The sequence below is a fragment of the Monodelphis domestica genome, chromosome 2 (genome assembly GCF_027887165.1).
Source record: "Monodelphis domestica isolate mMonDom1 chromosome 2, mMonDom1.pri, whole genome shotgun sequence".
Classification (NCBI taxonomy): domain Eukaryota; kingdom Metazoa; phylum Chordata; class Mammalia; order Didelphimorphia; family Didelphidae; genus Monodelphis; species Monodelphis domestica.
In genome coordinates, this window is record NC_077228.1 from 250,190,922 (window position 1) to 250,212,018 (window position 21,097).

Consider the following 21,097-nt stretch of genomic DNA (forward strand, 5'->3'; position numbering starts at 1 on the left):
GAGACTCAACCCCTGTAACTGAGGTCCAACTTTGTGCCCTAGTTCCGAACCAGGCAGAGGGACTTTCACCCCCAGTATTCTGGGAAAAAGTTTCAAACAAGAATTCCTGGCCCTCCTGATATTTCAGGCAGAAATCCTCCAGGTGCCACAGACAAAAATTCCTGGCAGTAACACAAACTCAGACATTCATCATCCAGTCGCTTCCCAGCCTTTACAGCCTGGCCCCTCATGGGACACAGGAACCGTGTACTAAGCCGGTCTACACTCACACACAAGTGGACCCTGACCACTTAACAGAATTGGGCTTGGCTTAGGGCCCTTCATATAAACCCCGAGGTGGTAAGACTAGCCGGGCCACTTAGTTGTATGTTCTAATTCCTTGGTCAGTTCCCCTTCAGTCACAGTCATATATCACCCACACATTCTCTGACCCTTTCGCCCTCCAAACCAGTCCCTCTATCCATGCGCAGCCCAGTCAGGAAATCCTGGGACAAGCCTCCATATGTTAGACCTGGTTCTGGTTTCCCAAGTTAGGAGGCACACAGGATAATGTAAAAGCAAGAGGTACTGCTTTATTACAAGCTCAAGCTTGGGTCCCACAGCCTCCTAGGCAGATGGAACCCTGAACGAGCTTGGGTCCCATCACCTCCAAGGCAGATGGGGCCCTGAACGAAGGGGAGACAAGGATTATATAGGGTAGGTTTAATTTGCAGAAGAGGACATCTTATCAGAAGAGTTGGTTAGGGTTAGGTCCTTGCGGTCAGATGTCGGCTTGTGGTACCTAGTTCTGTTTATCTCCTCAGAAGAGTTGGGAGGCCCTAGGTGGGGTAGGTCCTGGGGTTTGAGTCCTTATCAGTCCCTAGCACATTCTAGGGTATGGTCACTGGTTCTTCAGTAACTTGACTGCAGGGGCTCTAGGGGGTCCTGCAGGGGGTCTAAGGGTGAGGGGATCAGGGAAAGGCATAGGAACTGGTTCTTCAATTTAAGAGACTGTACCCCATCCCAAGTTTTATTTCAGTTGGTGTTACAATGAATCTCTTGTAAGTTAATTCATTAGTATAATTATTGAACATGAATTGCAATAACCTATTTGCAAACACAAATAGACAAACAAACAAAAAACCCAGAATAACATGGGGGTTGAGATTTTGTTTTTATTTACATAGGAAATGAACACTCACAGCAGGGAACCTTTTAGGAACAACCGATCACTCTGAAGACCCAAATCACCAGAGCCCACATGGCAGAACCCTGGAGGTAGCAAGCCTCCCTAAGACTGATCAATCTTAACTATTAACCCCAGACCTATTATTATTATTGTTATGACTCAGCTGCCCTAAAAAAAATATAACTTATAATTATGTATATCCTTGTATTCTGATATTAGGTATAATTATTTCTATATCAAATGTAAGTTTTCAAAATGTTTTTCCCTCTCTAACCTCACACTTATTCCACTAGAATTTAGCACAGCATAATAGATCCACACTTAGCAAGACAGCACAAATACCTTACCAAACACTTATTGCAGATTTAATTTGGAAGAAAAGATACATACCAAACCCCAGGGCATTACTCCATAACAGAACATAACCTGTAGCAACATAATAGTATGAACACTTAGAAATTAAACAAATTTGACTTATAAGTACAGAGAAGTCAATACTTGCTTGGCTTATGGAACCAAGAATTGGATGCTAACAGAATCAGGCCTAAACACACTCTGAAAAAAAGGCACTAGTAAATTTCAAAAGCTCCATTTACATGCAAATAGAATTAGAATTTAGCTTTCTAGCCTTATACAAGTAGTGGTAGTCTCTCAGTGACAATTGTCTTTGGGCATTATGATCTATTGATGTACCCTCATGTGGCTTTGAAGTCCAAAGACTGAGGCGCAAAGTTTGTGGCATATGGGGCATGGGACTCCAGTTGTTACGGGAGGTGCGGTTGTGGCCTGGTGTCAGCATTCACGCACAGCGGCAAGACGTCAATGTCGTTCATCTTCAAAGGTGGTGACGGCATGGTTAATGTGGATTCACCAGCTTCTTCTGACAGAGGCAGCAAGTTCTAGTTGCTTTGGTGTAATGCCAGCCCACTTCAAGTTGGACTTTAGCTGATCCTTGTATCTTTTCTTTGGGTTGGCCTTGTTTCCTGAGTCCAACTGACAGTTCACCACAGAATACCTGTCTTGGTATTTGCGGTAGGTCCATGTGGATGACGTGTCCAGACCATTGTAGCTGGGTTTTGAGGGCCATTACTTTGATGCTGGTGGAGTTGGCTCTGTTGAGTACTTCCTGATTGGTGATTTGGTCCTGCCATCGGATCCTCATGATTGACCAGAGAGAGCGTTGGTGGAATTGCTCCAGCTGTTTCATGTGCTTTCGGTACAATGTCCATGTCTCGCAACCATACAGGAGCGAGCTGAGGACCACTGCGTTGTACACTTTGAGCTTCGTCGCAGTGCCAGTTCCAACACCTCTGTGTTGAAGGACTTTGGAGCGCAGCCGCCCGAGTGCCTGGCTGGTCTTTTGGATCCTGGCATTAATCTCGTGGTCTAGGGACCCATCGTTGGTGATGGTGCTGCCCAGGTACTTGAAAGTGTTGACAATAGAAAGCTGCGTGCCGTTGATTGTAATGCATGGCTAGTTAGTTGGCCTCCTTGGTGCAGATTGGAACAGCACCTCTGTTTTGCTGAGGCTGATAGTCAGGCCAAACAGTTTTGTTGTGGTAGAGAACCTGTCCACAATGGTTTGAAGATGATTTTCTTGGTGGGCCATGAGAGCACAGTCTTCTGTGAAGAGAGCTTCCAGGATGAGTCTCTCTGTTGTCTTTGTTTTTGCAGTCAGGTGGTGAAGGTCGAATAGTGAGCCATCCAGTTGGTATTTGATGTAGACGCCCAGGTCTAGATCCATCACAGCATGTCGTAATATTTGGGTGAAGGATAGGTTGAAAAGTACTGGAGTGAGGACACAGCCTTGTTTCACGCCATTGGAGATATTGAAGCGATGGGAAGTCTCTCCACCAGATAGGACTTCCCCATCATGTTGACATGAAAGAGCTGGATCAGTTTGATGAATTTTGCTGAGCAACCGAGCTTGCTAAGGATCACCCACAATGTGTCCCTGTTCACTGTGTCGAACGCCTTTGTCAGGTCTATGAAGACAATGTAGAGACTCAGGTTCTGCTCAAGGCATTTTTCCTGCATTTGCCTCACCGTGAAGACCATGTCGATCGTGCTGCGATCTGGTTGGAAGCCACATTGTGATTCAGGCAGGTTCTGCTCTGAAACGGATGAGAACCTGCCTACAAACCATACACCCACATACCTTATCTTCATTTGTTAAATTTATATGAAAAAGGAGCAGATGTGGGAACAGCATTAGAAGATTGGGGGCTTCCATTCCAGCAAGGTTGTGGAATGCCTAATGCACCCAGTCTGCAAGGTCTCTAGGTATAGAGACAGACCTGTGGTTCCTATATAGTTTATCTGTGGGTGGTGACCTGAGAAGGAGAATGGAGGCTAGAGGAATATGGATGTGAGATAGATAAGGGCTGTCAGGGCAAGAGATACAAGAATAAAGACTCAGAGACCACAAGTTAAAACACCTGGGGAGATGCAAGCTCTGTAATTACCTCTCTAGAAAGAGAAAGCAAGTGGAGAAATTATAAGTATGAGGACCAAGAGAACCTGCGTGGAGCTGAAAACTCTGGGATATCCCCCATGGGCCACACAGCCAAGAGATTAATGGGAGATGTGCAAGGCAGCTGTGCTGCGTAAGTCAGTCAGACACGAGGAACATAATGGGCCACAGGAAGATCAAGATTGTAAGAGGCAAGAGGGAAAGTAAAAACTGTGAGAGCAAGAGGTGTAAGAGAAGAGAAGGGAAGAGAAGGCTTGCACTTGTTCCCCAGCCTTTATTGGGGACCTTAGGAATGTCAAGTGGGAGGTGATTAATGTATACATAACATGACATAGGTTTTTACATTGGTAGCATTGACAATGATGGAATCAAAGAGGAGGATATTAATCCAACCTGCGCTTTGTAAGTGAATGTAGTCCAAGCCAGGACACTGACTGTCAACGCCCAGCCCAGGAATTTGCTTGTCCTTTGTGCTAGTCCTTTGGACTGTCCCTTTCTATACACAAGTGAACATCAAGTGATCTGACCATGTGTCTGGTAAATGAATATACAGGATACAATATCAATACATCAATCATACTTCCAAGATGTTAACATGCCTGGTATGCTACACTGGGAAATCAAAGCTTAGAAATTGCTAGACATGTAGCCTGCTCCCTAGCATGAAAAAAAAACAAACAAATACTATGTCCAGCCAAGAAAATAATAATAATACAAGAGTTCTGTGAGAAGAACATACAGCATTGAGTCAAATGTTGACATGTTGAATTGGCATGTTAACTGTGATTTATTATCCTATAGAAAACTCTGTTTAGAACCACTGAGTTAATCTACATCCATTGTTTCCATTTTGAAAATGATTACTAACCATTGTTTCTGAAAAAGGCTTACCTAATCTCTCAGCCTATGTCACTTTCCCTATAAAGTATGTAACCCAACTCATAAATTCTGTCACCACCCAGAGAGAGGATGTCTGCGTGTCTATCAGTCTGGAGGTTTGGTCCTCCTGTAATCCCAGAACCATTTTTCTCATCCCGGTTCCTTGAGCAGAATTTGACATATGACTATGCAAACCTTCACTTAATGGCCTGAGTGCCTTCTTTAGTTCTAATACTGAACCTGAACTAACAGGATATTGGCCTATATCAGGCTTGCCCCTAACAGGAATGTTTTATTATACCTCTTGCTATATCTCTCACTAAATCTCTTTTTTAACTAACTACTGATGTCACCTGGGTGATTAGAGAAAAAGTAACAAGGCAGTGAGGCTATCATTTGAGTGGATGTGGACCAACAAAAATCTTGAATGTGGTGTAAATTATTCAAGGGATCCCACATGTGAAAATGCTCTGGGTATTATACTTATTCTCCTATTTCTTATTTTTCCCCATTTTCCTTTATTACAGGTTCCAGACCTTTAGCTAATGTGTGGAGTGAATTTTGGGGAGCTAGCACCCCCATTAATAACTCTAATGAGCAGACAGGAGACTTTGATATGATGCTAGCAGGATGTGGCTTTTTTTGTAGAAAGAGCAGACAGCATGGGGTAACAGAAGCAATGTTCAGGGGTATACAGATGAATTCAGAATTTATAGAAAATAAATACAATGCTCCTCTTTAGCCACCCACTACCACTGGTGTGTTTTACATTGTCTGATGTTATACTTTTCTTTATCTTGTTATTCCTTCCTTTCACTCCCAACATTCTCATCAGTTCCATAAGAGTATTCCTCAAGTTTGCAATTTCTAAGTTGAGTCAGAGTTTAGACATGGTCAAGGTCTTTTATTTTATTTTTTAATAACTTAAATTTTTTATTTAATTAATTTAGAATATTTTTCCATGGTAGCCAAAGAGTAATTCCACTGGGTTTTACGTGTGTCATTGATCAAGACCTATTTCCATATTATTAATATTTTCATTAGGGTGATTGCTAGAGTCTACCTCCCCAATCATATCCCCATTGACCCATGTGATCAAGCAGTTGTTTTTCTTCTGTGTTTCTATTTCTACAGTTCTTTCTCTGGATGTGAATAGCTTTTTTTTTTCTTATAAGTCCCTCAGAATTGTCCTGGATTATTGCATTGCTGCTAGTAGAGAAGTCCATTACATTCAATTGTACCACAGTGTATCTGTCTCTGTGTATAAGGTTCTCCTGGTTCTGCTCCTTTCACTCTGCATCAATTCCTGGTGGTTGTTCCAATTTATATTCCTCCAGTTCATTATTCCTTTCAGCACAATAGTATTCCATAAGGTCAAAGTCTTTTAGAAAGAAACATTTTAAAAAATATTTTAGATAGGGGATTAAGTTCTCATGGGAATCTCTTGAGCTGTAAAATTTTGATTGAGGCATCATTTTCCAGCCTTTGAAATGTTCATTGAACAGGTTGTCAGGTCAATTGAGAATCAATAACAAAGAAAAGAAAAGGTGCTTGTTTATCTTATTTAAAAGCAGTACTAACCAAGGCAATCAATAGGGGTTTGAATGGGGGAATAGTTTCCTTTATTCACTACAGGGAGATTAGTTCCTGCTAGTTGTCAGCTGGTAGCAGTATGCAGGGATACAGGCTTCTTCTCTTTTCTCTGAAGGGTCTTAACTTTAATCTTTATTGAAACATTACAGGGATTCAATAATCTGAAATTATCACTATTACTATTAATCCTAATGCTAACTATAGTTACGAATAATATGTTTGACTATGTGGGTGACTAAATATTTGAACTTTATCCCTATTCCTGATCAAAGAGTGGATTTTATTGACTAAAAAAAAACCCTTACCTTCCATCTTGTGAATAATACCCTACTGATTTTATTCCACACAGCTACCATGTTCCATTTTACCTTTTTTTTTCCCATCAATATTTTTTCCCCATCAATATAGATATCACTACCATAACTTTGGTTAGCTAGGAAAAGCAATGGATAGAGCTTGGAACTAGAAGACTTAAATTCAAATACATTCTCAGACACTTAGTAGCTGTGTGCCCTGAGTGAGTCACTTAACCTATCTGCTTCATTTTTCTCATTTTGTAAAATGAGCTGGAATAGAAATAGCAAACAACTCCAAAAGCTGCCCCCAAAAAACAAAAAAGGGTCACAAAGGGACACAATTGGAAACAACTAAACAACACCTGTCTTGTTTTTCACTATCCAAGTTTACTAGATTCTTTACTATCTTCCTTTAGTTGAACTTTCCTCCTTGACCCATCTTCTTTGCCTTCCTCTTTACTATGCCTCATTCTTGCTCATTGATTGGACCCTCTTCATTTCTCATTTTCTACTCTCTTCCAGTCATCCACTGTTCGTCCAACTCACTAACACTAAAACTTGAGATGCACTATCTCTACTTTTACTATGAACTCTGGCCATAAAACTATCCCCTGGCCTGTCTTAGCCATGTCTCTTTGGTTTGTTTATTGGACTCTTCATTCTTTTTGTGTAAGGGATACCGTTTTATAGATATGGAAAAATCTAGATGAACATGGGGGGAGGGGGCTTTTTTGGATCATAGATCTGAAGCCAAAAGGCAACTAAAATGCCTACTAGTTCAACTCCCTCATTTTGCATTTAAGGCAACTGAATCATAAAGAGATTAAGTGACTTTTTCACAGTTATACAGGTAATAAAAACATCAGAGGCAGGATTTGAATCCTGGCCCTCTGAATCCCAAGGAGATTCCAAAAGTTGTAAGAAAGGAACACAGGTATCAGCTGTTCATGTCCTCATGCCCTCTAGTGAAGCTGTTTCATTTTTCATCATCCTTTTTTTTTTGGTCACCACTGGATAAAAGATGGCCTGTTTACTGTTTCAATTAGTCGCTGGAGATTTGTATGACTGGAATTGATTCCTCGCTGAAAAATCCTAACTTTCAGCTAAAATTTTGTCATTTTCAAACAAAGGCATGTAAAATTCCCTACATCTCACAACCTGAGATCCAATGTTTCAGTATTTAAAGATATAGTTTGTTCCCTCAATGGGACAAAGGTGTGCTGGTGGGTGAGGAACAAAACACAGTTTTAAATTTAATCTGCATTATTAATTCATTTTCTCCATCATTTTCTTAAATCTAGTCAATCGACAAAACAATAAATTAGACCTTCATTTTAAGTGTTTTCCAGTTTCTGAGGTGCAAAGTCTTACATTAAAAAAAAATCAACAATTAAATCTCACAAGCAGGGAGGTCATGGCTCCAAAACACTCCAGAGTCGAAGACGTTTTCAAGGTTGTAGCAGGGTGCCCCGAAAGCACTGTATGGGAGTAACCCTTACGGGTTAAATTTGATGTCAAGATAAAAAAACGCACGGAGACACCGGGTATTATCGTGGTCCGGAAGTGCCTGTGGTTCCCTTGCTTCGACTCCGCAGAGCCAGCTCCTGGAGTTCCGCGTCTGAGTTTGTTTGGTCTTGGCTGTGAAGTAGTTCAACTTGGCGTTTCTTCTTTCGGACTGTTCGGTCACACTGGCCACCCACAGGCTCGCCAGGTGAGCGGGGCGGGGTGAGGGGATGACTCTGGGTGGGGAGATGAGGGTGGGAAGGACGTGATGTAACCAGCTGGTCTCTCTGGCTCTCTATTCGCATAGCCAGCCTTCAGGCCCAGAGTAGAGACTAACGGAGGGACCGACCCTCTGTCGGAAGAAGGAAAGACGAAAGAAAAGAACCCGACTCCGCTAGGAAGGAGTTTTGTTTTCACGTTGGGGCGCCTGGGGGTGGGGGTGAGGGTGGGGATGGGGGGTGGGGGTGGGCCCCCACCCCGCTGTGTTTTAATCTCTCCCGAGGGCCTTCTACTTTCTGGACCGGCTTCGAGCCCCAAGATACCATTCCTGGAGTGGCAACTCCGAACTTGGTGGATGGAAATCCGGGTGAACGGCATCCATCTTCCAGCATCACAGGAGGCGCTGAGGGCTTTGCTCGGTACCTGTATCCTGAGGCAGGTGCACCTTTTTTGCAGGGAGGAGCCACTCCAAGGTCCCCAAGAGCCTTGTAGCCTGAAAAAACATAAGTGCTTTTTTTTTTTAACGTTTCCTTTAGCTTCTCCTCTGTTCTGGCTAAATGTTTCTTCATTTGAGGTTTACTTACAGTGTGGAAACCTGTTGTAAGATTACTCCTAGGTCTAAACTCTTCATTAAAAGTATTTATTGGCTTGTATTTATTCATATTGTACCATGGCAAATAACTTGAATTACCCATAATTGATTTTAGGTGTATATTAAACACAAAAACTGCCTCAAAGCAGGGTCCAGTTTAGTAACGTACATTTCAGAGCTCATCTTTTTTCAAACCTGGGAATAGCCCTTTTCTGTACTCTTCTTTCCACTTCTCCTGGACCTTAAGCATATAAAGCAATGTTACTCTTGTTTTCTGGTTCATGATTCATTATATGTTGACTTTCACCTCCATTATTATCTCTCTTCTTAGATTCACTTACATTTTAATTCATTACATAAAACAGTGTCTGTTCTAGCCTAATCTTTTTCAGAATCTAACTTTACTATGCTCTATCCTTTTCAACATATAACAAAGGTGCCATTATTCATCTAGCCATTCATTAAATGTCCTCAAATCTGTGTCATGTTTCCTGTTATTTTTCTCATCTAAAATGCTACTTTCAATGGTTCTTGGCTGTTGACTGGACCTCCATTAATGTGTATATAATATAGCTTTTAGCAGACTTTTTCATGAATCTATACTTTTCATCTTTCAGGAATTTCCTGAAAAAGCAAAAACCCCAGCTGGAGTGAGCCCCCTCTTGAACTATTCCAATTCAGAATGGCTACAGGATCCAAGGATGCTTCAGCCTTGGACAACCAGATTTCTAAAGAACAGTTAGAGCTCCTGGCAGTGAAAATGGAAGAGAAGAAGGAATGCAGATATGTACAGAAATCAGGTCTTCAGAGAAACAGTCCCTCCAACTGGGAATTGTCTAGACAATTCAGGAATTTTTGCTACCAAGAGACTCCTGGGCCCCGGGAAGCGCTGAGTCAGCTAAGGGAGCTTTGCTGCCAATGGCTAAGGCCAGAAAGTTGTACCAAAGAACAGATCTTAGAAATGCTTGTTCTAGAACAATTCCTGAGTATCCTTCCTGATGAACTCCAGACCTGGGTTCTGAACCAACATCCAGAAACTGGAGAGGAGGCTGTGAGCCTTTTGGAAGACTTGGAAAAAGAGTTTGATGAATCAAAGCAACAGGTAAAACAGGAAAATTGATTTGTTGGTAAAAGAGTTACTCTACTGATTTATACTAATCTAGTAATACCAGCTTTCTAGGAAAGTAAGGCAGATTAGAGGGGTAACCTCAGAGTCTTGAAAATGTGGGATAATGTCGACTATTCTTGAGAAAAACTTGTTTGTAGCAGGATTATATTGAGTTGTGTCCCTGAGGCTCTCTTCCTGCCTTATTTTGTACCAATACTGTTTTTTCTAAGGTGTTATTTCCAGGTCTCACAGTGATTCTCTCAAAAGCAAAAATGTACCTAATTGCTTGCCTCCAGGTCCCAGCCAGTATACAGGGAAAGGAGGGGCTCTGGAAGAAGATGACTCCTCTGAGCTCAGCCCAGGAATCCCAGTGGAATATACAGCTCCAGCCTGTGGAGACCAAGCTTAAATGTGAATCTCAGGAATTCTATTCCCTCCAAAAGAGAGGTGAGTGTAAGGGTCCTCTAAGATTTCCTCAAAACTGAAAAGAACTGCCATTATGATAAAAAAAAAATGTTATTAATAAGATAACATCACAATTGAAAATATACTTCTTTAAACTCATTGTAAATTACTCTTGAATACCTTAAGATACTGACTATATGCATTGAGACTATAATGGTATTTTATTAGATATTACATTATTATGTATAATTATAAAATTATTCTTTTAAGTCTCAGTAATAAAATAGCATAAGAATTATGATGTGGAAAATGTCAGTCAGAATTTTCTAGTAGTCCTAAATGTGCAGTTAACCTTATGCACAGTATAGAAATCACTGGATGTCTTTCATGTGACCTCAAGTAAAAACACCCCCTCCTCCATAGTTGAAGAAAGTTCCTGCAAAATGACTCTTCAGGATATCTCTTTCCCTAAGGCATTTACAACTGGATGATCTGATTATTGCATATTGTTATTTTTTTTTTGTAAAAAACCCTTACCTTCCGTCTTGGAGCCAATCAAGGCAGAAGAGTGGTAAGGGCTAGGCAATGGGGGTCAAGTGACTTGCCCAGGGTCACACAGCTGGGAAGTGTCTGAGGTCAGATTTGTACCTAGGACCTCCCATCTCTAGGCCTGGCTCTCAATCCACTGAGCTACCCAGCTGCCCCCGCATGTTGTTATTTTTATTATCTGTTAATTGCATGTCTGTGGTGTAGCATAGCATGTAACAGCTTTCTGGAAATGTCTTCAATATTGCTGTTATCTCCTTCCCCAGATTTCTACACCATCCCTTAAAACCATCTCTCCTAGAAAGCAACTAGAAAGCAAAGTACCATGCATTAGATGTGTGATAAAGATAAAGTAAATGAAATATATGTATTTGTTTTAGGCTTTAAGAATAAGACTAGAAATCAGGCTTTTGAAAATATATTCTACAATTTTGAACATGCCATATGGATATATTTAATGTATAGATTAAGGATTCCTGTTTCTACAGTGAGGGAAAGCCTCACTTTCTACAGTGAGGGAAAGGCAGAGCTGATTTCAGTCACGAATCCTTTTCTTTTTTCATAGCTCTCCAAGTTCCTGCCTGCTTCACCAAAGAGACCTGTAAAGACCTGGAGACAGCATTTTTTCTTCCTAGTCCAAGGCTTCAGGTGAGCTACAGCCCCAGATGCCCTCACAGAGGACATGACTGCTGCTTAATTGTAGTATTGTCTTCTCCTTTTATTCCAGAACTTGTTCAGGCATTTCTCTGAAAGGAAACTTAGTCCAAATTCTGATGTGAGACACATTCAGGTTTGTGTTGTATTTGCCTAAAATTCTTCATCATGATGTTTTTTAAACTCGAAACCAAGTAGTCCAACTTTCTTAAATGCCTTTCTTTTTTCTATTTAGTTTATTCTTAAAAATATTCAGTTGAACAAATATCTTTTAAATATCCTTTAAATTCTGACTTGCTATAAGGGCTTATTTTCCTTTTTGTCCATATCTTTGTCCTCAACTTCACAAATTTTTCCATCTTAGATCACAGTTCTTGACACTACAATACTTTGTTTTCTAAATCCTCTGTAGGATATTACCTCATTGTATAGATGGAAATACTTGTTCTAGATATTCACCATTTGTAATGAGATCATATTTTACTCATTCTTTTCCTTTAAAGACTATTGATTTTGTTTTATTGATAAAAATTATCATTCTGCTCTTTGGTAAAATACTTGGAACTTTATTACTAAGCCATCTTTTCTCTCAAAACATCCTAAGATATCAGCAGTGAGGATTTCCTTTTGTTTCAGGGGTTATTGAAGATGGAGGGTAAATCCTTGTCTCTCACTCCTGACGAATGGGGGCAGCTGGAATTATCTGAAATGATCCTCTGTAGAGGCACAAACCAGAAAAATTTTGAGGACAAGATCTCCTTGGGTAAGAACTTAACAGGGAATTAGTCTTTATTTAAATTTCTTGATTTGTATCATTGTTAGAAGCTGTGAGACCTTTTATGAAGTCAGAATCTCTCACTTGTAAGGACTGCCACAAGAGAATTTGAGATGGCTTCAAAGCACAGAATTTTAGAAACTTAAGATAATTTAATTCAGCTGCATAAAGGTTAAATATCTTGGTCATTATAATATAACTAGTTAGTAACAGAACTAGAATCAGAATCCAGGTCTCCTGACTCTACTCCGGAATTCTTTCTTAACCACTGTTTTTTGTAATGTATGTATTTATCTATTTCATATAAATTTTAAGCCCCAAATTGTCTCCCTTTCTCCCTTCCCTACTCCCTCCAGGAGTTGGCAAGCAATTTGATCTGGATTATATGTGTATTATCATGCAAAACAAATTTCCATCTTACCATTGTTTGACTTTTGTAGAAATTGATAGTTCCTCACTTATGTCATGTGCTGACCTTCACTAAATTAGAAATGTTTAATTTTCTTATGGGTTGCCTGAATCCCCAATTTTGCTATTCTTTTTTTCAGTGTCAGAAAAATTAACTCCTTTACCTTTTTCTTTCTTTCATTCAACAATCATTTATTAATAATCAGTATTTTGGCATTTTGCTTCATACTGGGGATACAAAGACAAATAAAATTGTCTCTACTTTCATAGGGTTTATAATCTATTGAGAGTAAACAACACAGGAAAACAAATATAAATGTATAAAAGGCAATAGAATAATTTCTGGGATAGAGGACCCAAGAAATTAAGGGACGATTAGCATAGCATAGTTGAACCTTGAAGGAAAGTGGGGATTACAACCCAGAGATGGGGAACAGCTTTTTCAAAGGAACCAAGACAGAAAATGTGACATCATTTAGTTGGGTTAGAACATACAATTCATGAAAAAGAATAATATAGGCTAGATCAAGATTGTTACAGACTTTTAAAGCTCTGAAGACTTAAAATCAGAGTGTATCCTGGAGAAAAAGTGAGCTTCTTAAGCAGAGAACATGACATGGTCAGAACTGTTATTTAGAGATATTAATTTTGTAGTAGTCTAAGACATTAGTGTCAAATAGAAGATAGGTCCTCTAAACCATATAGAAGGAACTCTGCATATTGACTTAGAAAACCCCATATTAACATTGTCTATATTCTATTTTGTTTTTACTTATTTGATCAAATATTTCTCAACTACATTTTAATCTGGTGGACTGTACTGGGGACTGTTGCAGCCTGTGTGATTGTCACCTCTGGTTTAGGCTACAAATGATGAGCAGTTGAACCTGGGTCTGTCTATATGTCTATATGAAATATGAGAAGGAAACTAAAACAAAGGATATTTTTAAAGGCAGGATTTTCAAGACATAACATTATCGCCAATCTAGTTGGATATGAGGGCTGTAAATTCTTAGTAAAGATCTATATTTTCATTCTCTTACAGATTTTTAAATTATTATTATAGAAGTACATATTTATAAAACATTTTCCTCACAGCATTTTGTGAGGGGGTTGCATCAGTATTAGGTAGTAAAAGTATTTTTATCCTTGTTTTACACATGAAGGAACTTGAAGCTTAGAAAAGGGAACAAAGAAATCAAGCAGCAAAGGTGATATGCAAACTTATGTCTCCCAAATCTAAGACCAAATGTCTTACTAATACAGGACATTGCTTCTGATATGCCACATTGGCATTTTATGATGTATTTATTGTTGCAGATAATAAACTAAGTATGGATATCAGAGAATCAATCCAAAAACAAGAACTTCCCAAGAAATTTCACCTACCTTGCCAGCTTAGCAGCGAAGTTTCCAGGGATCTAAGAGGTGGGAAATCTGGTGAACAAGAAAGCAGATTAGAAAAAAAACAGAGAAACACTACTAGAAGAAAACAATATAAATGTGAGGAGTGTGGAAAGTATTTTGCTCAAAGTTCAGGTTTGAGTAAACACAGGAGAATTCACACTGGAGAAAAACCTTATGAGTGTGATGCATGTGGGAAAGCCTTTATCGGGAGTTCAGCTCTTGTTATACACCAGAGAATCCATACTGGAGAAAAACCTTATGAGTGTGAAGAATGTGGGAAAGCCTTCAGTCACAGTTCAGATCTTATTAAACATCAGAGAATCCACACAGGTGAGAAACCCTATGAATGTGATGATTGTGGGAAAACTTTCAGTCAGAGCTGCAGCCTTCTTGAACATCACAGAATCCATACTGGGGAGAAACCTTATCAATGTAGTAAATGTGGAAAAGCTTTCAGGCGGAGTTCACATCTTCTCAGGCATCAGAGAATCCACACTGGTAATAGATGTTTTCATGATGCTGTGCACAGTGAGGCCTTTGAAAGTAAAGAAGAGACAGAAACACAGTGGGGAAATCTTGAAGAACAAGAACCATATAAATGAGAAAAATTTTACTGGGATCACAGGTTTTGTTGAACATTAAGAGAATACATGCCAGGAAAAAACCTAAGTTTAAGAATTCCTACCTTATTAAACATCAAAGATGCTGCAATAGAAAAAAGTCTCTATTGATGTAACCAGTTTAGTAAATACAGAACTGTATTATTTTGAAATTCCACCTTAAAAGTGTCTGTAATTATAGAATCAGAATTAAAAGAATCTTAGAGGCCACATACTTCAAAAAGAATCTCTTCTGCAAAATATCTGAAAAATGGCCATCAAGATTTTGCTTAAAGATTTCAAACGATGAGAATCAGCTACCTCCTGAATCCACTGTTGAATGGCTCTAATTGTCAGGAAGTTTTTCCTTTCATGAAGGCTAAAATCCACCTCTTGGCAACATCTAACCATGGCTATACACATGGACCAAATAGAATAAACCTGGACCATTTTCTATGAAAAAAACTTTTAAAATACTCAACTATATTTTTTCTCAAAGCTCAACACCTAGTTCCTTTGGATGACCCTCATATGAAATTATCTTCACCCTCTTAGTTGCCCTCCTCAACATTCTAGTTTATCAATGTCTTTCCTAATATATGGCATCCATGACTAAGCACAGTACATCGGCCTGTGCTCTAACTAAGGCAAAGTATAGTAGGATCACCTGCTTTCTGGACACTATGCCTTTCTAAAATGCTTATGGTCATATTAGCTTTTTATTATATTGATTCATTAAACTTGAAACCTACCAAAACCTCCAGATATTTTTTAAACAAATTAGCAATGCCTTCCCCATGTTGTGCTTGTGAAGATGATTTTTGAACCTAAATGTTTGATTTTACATGTTTCCTTTCATTAGAATTAGCTAAGTGTAGATAGAATCTATCAAGATTTGTAGATCAAGATTTAGATTGTGTTAGCAATCCCTTTCATCTTTGCATTATCTATTAACATTATAGACATTCATTAGAGCTAGAAGGAACATTATAGGCCACTTACTTCAACTTTTTCTTTCTATAAAAGAAAAAAACTGAGATTCAGAGATGTTAAGGTTCAAAGTCATGCAGGTAGTAAGTAGCTTACATTTGAGCAGAGCTACAAATCCATCATGCTTTTTATCATACATTCTATCTAACCCCTTCCTCATGTCATTAAACAACATAGAACCAAGCATAAATTACTGGGGCTCTTTTTAATATAATTGTTATTCTATATGTTTTCTTGTAATGCTATATATCTTATTTTGTACATTTAAAAAACATTATTCTGAGAAGAGGTCCATGATACAAAAAAAGTTAAGAACTCTGATCTAGTCCTAATCTCTCCATCTCCAAGAAAGTACTGCAAGAGTCAAATATTTTACTCTTCTACAGTTTTTCTCTGATTGAGTCTGGTGACCCTATGCTACCCTCCCTGAAAAAGAAATCAGTTTATTCCATCATAGTTCAGCTTTTTAAAATTAATTTTTGTTGATATCCTTTAATGTTATATATGTTTCCTACTGTATCTCTTCAATAGTTCCCTCCCAGAAAGCTGTACTTTAAATAAAAAAAAATTTAGAACAACTAACATTGAAAAATCTAATATTATATATACTAGCCATAAAGGTGGCCCCTACTTCTCTATCTCCTCTTGGGGGTCAACCAACCTTTATGAATTTAAATTGTTTTCTTTCTATTTTATATTGTAGTCATTATGAATGTTTTCCTGGCTTTGCTTCACTTTTCATCATTTCCTAAGTCTAGCTATGCTTCTTTTAGCATAGAAATATTTCATTATATTCATGTGCCGAAATGACTTTAGCTATTCCCAAAGGATATCTACTTTATTACCAGTTCTTTGTTACCACAAAAAGTACAACTATAAATATATGGTATCTATGGGTTGCTTCTTTTTGTCATTGGCCTTCTTCTGTGGGATTTCTGAGACAAAAAGTATGCAAGTTGTAGTCATTTTTTCCACATTATTCCAAGCAGATTTCCAGAATAGTTATAGTTCATAGCTCCATCAAAAAATATATCACTGTGCCTATCTTTTCACATCCCTTCCAACACTGACCATTCTTATATTTTATCATCTACCAATTTCCTGGGTACGAGGGAAAGGAACCTTTGCATTGTTTTGATTTGCTTTTCTCAGTATTAAAGATTTTAGGACATTCTTTCACATGTTAATAGTTTACAATTTTTCTTTTTTTTTTCATATCCTTTCAGCTCTCATTTACAGAGGAGTGGCTTTTGGTCTTATATACTTGTGTTAATTCTCTATTTATTTTGGCTATTAGACCCATGCCCAAGATATTTGATTAAGAAATCTTTTCTCAGTTAACTATTTGACCTTCTTATCTTAGTTACATTCATTTTGTTCATGAAAAAACTTCTAGTTTCTGTAACTGAAATTATCTATTTTTATAATCATCTTTATTCCTTTGTTTAAGAAAGATACATAGTTCATTTCTCTTCTGATTTTTTAGAAAGTATGATTTTAATATTCTTCATGTATGCATTTTTACCTTCTTGTAGTAAATGGTATAATATGTTGGTGTAAACCCAATTTCTGCCACTATTTCAAGTTAGTTTCTGTTATATTCTTATCAAATAGAAAGTCTTTCTAAGGTAATCTATGTTTTTATATTTTTGAACATTGGATTATTGAGTTCAGTTATTTCTGATTCTTCTATGTAAGATCTGTCCCATTGAGCAAGTTTTCTATTTCTTAACCAGAATGAAATATTTTTGATGAATTCTCCTTTACAATATAGCTTGATGTTTGCAAATGCTATTCTTCCTTTATTCCAAATATTTTTCTTGATTGTCTAGATCTTTGATAAATATTATTATTTATCTAGATCTATAAGGTATATCTTTGGTTGTTTGGTTTAGTTTAGGCATTAAGTTTGTAAATTACTACTGTAATATTGTCATTTTTATTATTTTGGCATAGCCTAGCCATGAGTACTAAATATTCTTCTAATTATTTAAATCGTATATTTCTTTGGGGAGCATTTTATAATTATATCTATATAGATATTGAATGTGCTTTGTTAGACTGACTTCCAGGTATTTTGTGCATTTTGTAGTAATAACTTCTGATAAGAATAATCCATATTCCCATATAAACTTAATGCTAATTTTCTCAGCTTTGAATCAGCATTTCACTTCTCTATAGAAAGCTTATCAGGAACTTCCTCATAATTAATGTCACACATCTCCATTTATAGTCATGTATTTAATATTCTCTAATCAGTTTATTCCTTATAGCATTAGTTTAATTTTTATTTTCAGTTCCAAATTCTCTGCCTTCCCCCCCACCCCCAACCATTAAAAAATCAAGAAATACCCCTTATACATGCAAAATGTTACCTATGTTCTGGGGAAGAGAGCAGAAAACAAAACCAAGAAAAAGAAAGAGGAAAAAATGCTTCAGCCAATACTTTGAGTTCATCAGTGCTCTGAGTCCATCAATTTTCTATCTAGAGGTAAATAGCATTTTTCATTATGAATGTTTTTTATTCTAATGGTTCATTGTTTTTATCCGAGTTACTAAGTCTTTCCCCATGGATTATGTTTACAATATTTCTGTAACTGTTAGATCATTCTGTTTCTGCTCACTTCATTTTGCATTAATTCACCTGGCTTCCCCATTTTCCTTGTATTGTTTCATAAGACAGAAAACTTCATATTCAAGTAACACTGCTGTATTGTCCATAATAGTTTAATTTTCTTCCTGCTTTTACTACTACTCCTCTTGAGTCACAAAGAAGACATTATTAATTTTTCCATAAAGTATAAAAATTAAATTATTTCTCTAATCACAAAATATTATATTTTATGATGTTTATTAAGGATTATTAGAAAATCAAGGAATAAAGAAGATACAAAATAAAAACCACCTGCCCATGACTGATTAGCCCATTTAAAATTCCCATACTTAGCTTACCACTATACTTGCTGCATCATTTGCGAAGGAAGAGAGGAGAGCGTGGGAGGTGTTATTGCCAGTTAAATACGAATTGTGATCTCGCCAATGTGGAGACTCAAGAGAAATTATAGGGAATTCTGGGAAATACCAACGACATCTGGGTCTAGGGTTAAAAATCTCCATTTATACATTCCCCCCTGTGTAAAGGGTGAATACTGAAAAAATCTAAATTTAAATGGTCTCCAAGAGAAATCCCAAATAATAAAATACCCAAGTCAGCTGCCACATTTTTATGGTGATTTATTTACAACAGGAGGAAGAAAATATTACAGGGAGAAAAGGAAAGGAGTTTAACTCAGAACCACTCTGGCTCAGGCTGAGCCAAAGCGGGCGTTAAGGCCTTGGAAAGCCAAGGCAAAGAAAGGGGTCAGTCCTTCTCATTCACGTGACTGGTCTGAAGGAAAGCTGTCTGCGGGGCTCCTTCAAGCTCCAGGATTGAACTGAATTCTAGCCCTCTCCACAGGAAGTCATGAGAACTCCAGAGCCTGTTCTCCACCTCACTTCCTGCATCTCACATGTGCCAATGGTGGCTCAAGCTTGACTTAGGACCACCCAGAGGTCTGTCCTTTTTTTGCACATGTCTGTTGAAGGCCATCTCCTCAGATAATTAAATCTTGAGTTTAATGCAGACCTTCCTAATCTTATTAAACTAAGAAGGGAGGGAGAAATGTAGTTTCCAAGACCTTATTCTGTTATTCCAAGTATCTCTATTGTTATTGATCAGGAAATAGCTAAATCAGATCTTCTAAAGAATGGTCTGATTAGGGTGGAATAGTTTTGAAATTCACACCTGAGGCCCAAGGAAGACTAGTCTCTCTGATGGGTCTTGTAAACATATCAACTTTGAAATTACAATAATTTGAGGATAAGAGGAAAAGAGAACAAAACCAATAATTGCTAGGCACATTGACAAAAAGCCAGTTGGGGGCAGTCCCCTTTGGCATAAAAGTATATATACAAAACAAATGCATTCAAACTGCACACAGTTCAGATCACCACATCCAAAAATTCACTCTGAATCTTCTGGTATAGCTTGTGGTCTGTGGAGGCATCATCATGGTGTCTTCCTCAAACAGTCCAGTTTCTGGATTTGGAAAGGTAACATGTTTCTTAACCTAAAATTACTCTCAAAAGGAATTTGAACTTTGCAATTTAAAATAATAATTTATACATACCCCCCTGAAGAGGGTGATTGAAAAACACAGGGATCACTTAGGGATGCATGGCTGAGTTATGAGGTATATGAATCAATTGGCAAGAGAAATCAAAAACATAAAAAAAATCCAAATAAAAAAAAGATAATTTCTGGATGAAATATAGACTATCAAAATCTTAGGTGTAAAAATTCTAAGTAAAGGAATAATTAATAACAGGTCCTTGAATCAGGGCCCAATTAAAATGATATAAGCAATTAAGCATTTACCCTGTCAGTAGCCAGGACCAAAGAAAGTTGCCACATTATGAAAGACAGAAAAGGGACTAAATTTTTAGGAGCCAGGTAGCAGCGAAATTTGAAATACTTGGTAGAATGTGGGACAAGGAAGACCTGCCTTTAACACATGTTAAATATCCACAACCTTGAATCCCAAACAAGTTCAAGTCCTCTTGTCTTGGCTCAAAATTACCCAATCCCACTAGAATTGGTTGGTCTCTTTCACCTTGTGCTCTATTGGCACTATGCATTTTAGCTTTGTGCTTCTTTGGCACTGTGAAATGGCTCTTCTTGTGTTCTCTTGTCCTGGAATCAGACAGAATCATTAAGCAAAGTTCCATCATTTTTTAAACAATAAGTGGCATCATTTTTATAGTCTCAAATTATAGCAAATGTATCAAGCTTCTATTACTGCAAAGTCAAAAAAAGTTAAAGAAAATCTTCATACTTGGTCACATGTGCTTCAAATACAAAAGAAGAGGGAAAAACTGAAATAGCATATTGCACATGCAAGAAGAATATAATAATAAAAGAGTTTTAAACATAAAAAATATAGCTTATAATCACTGACAAACTGTGTCAGCTAAGGAAATGTAGAATATAATGGTTTCTCACCAAAAAATGAGATCCATTTCTTCTTCATACCTGGCCATGATCAACTGTGAGTGCAAAGCAAATGATTTTCACAAAGTAACAGTTTTTTTTTAAATAAAGAACAACAGTACACCATGTAATGCACATTCAAAACTTATCAAAATCCCCAAAGTTATAATAGCCCATTTAATGACAATAGCAAACAAAACCACTATCATATTTACCATGAGTCTGCTTTATGACGTATAAAGTAAATGGATACTTGTTACAAGTTTTTTCAGGGTTAGCAATATTTAAACCTTGGCTGAGATATTTTTTAAAAATTCTATTACTGCCCTCATTACAAAAATGTGGCAGGAGTTTAGAAAAAAAACAAACCTCTGTACTGTTGATGTTGGGTCTAGAACATCACCAAGAAATCTAGATTGTTCTGGTGAAAGGGTAAAGTGGGCTGAAGAGTTA

General features: G+C 37.8%; 1 protein-coding gene across 2 annotated transcripts; it reads left to right on the forward strand.

The window, feature by feature from the left end:
- Positions 1-966: 966 nt before the first annotated feature.
- On the forward strand, positions 967-18,834 carry LOC100021682 (zinc finger protein with KRAB and SCAN domains 3-like). Of its 2 annotated transcripts, XM_056817473.1 has the most exons (8): positions 967-8,120; positions 8,220-8,570; positions 9,341-9,825; positions 10,128-10,278; positions 11,348-11,430; positions 11,510-11,572; positions 12,073-12,199; positions 13,940-18,834. In XM_056817473.1, exons 3-8 carry the CDS (start codon positions 9,406-9,408, stop codon positions 14,626-14,628), a joined length of 1,533 nt encoding a protein of 510 aa, XP_056673451.1. In that variant the 5' UTR covers positions 967-8,120; positions 8,220-8,570; positions 9,341-9,405; the 3' UTR covers positions 14,629-18,834. The 2 variants fall into 2 exon arrangements, with proteins under 2 accessions (XP_056673451.1, XP_056673452.1); XM_056817474.1 differs by lacking the exon at positions 8,220-8,570.
- Positions 18,835-21,097: the final 2,263 nt, after the last annotated feature.

What these genes read in the sequence shown, in the direction of transcription:
- LOC100021682 (XM_056817473.1), top strand. Translation starts at nt 9,406, where the DNA reads ATGGCTACAGGATCCAAGGATGCTTCAGCCTTGGACAACCAGATTTCT. An exon ending in TTGATGAATCAAAGCAACAG is followed by an intron (nt 9,826 to 10,127) that starts GTAAAACAGGAA and finishes GCTTGCCTCCAG; the next exon opens with GTCCCAGCCAGTATACAGGG. An exon ending in TGAGGACAAGATCTCCTTGG is followed by an intron (nt 12,200 to 13,939) that starts GTAAGAACTTAA and finishes TTATTGTTGCAG; the next exon opens with ATAATAAACTAAGTATGGAT.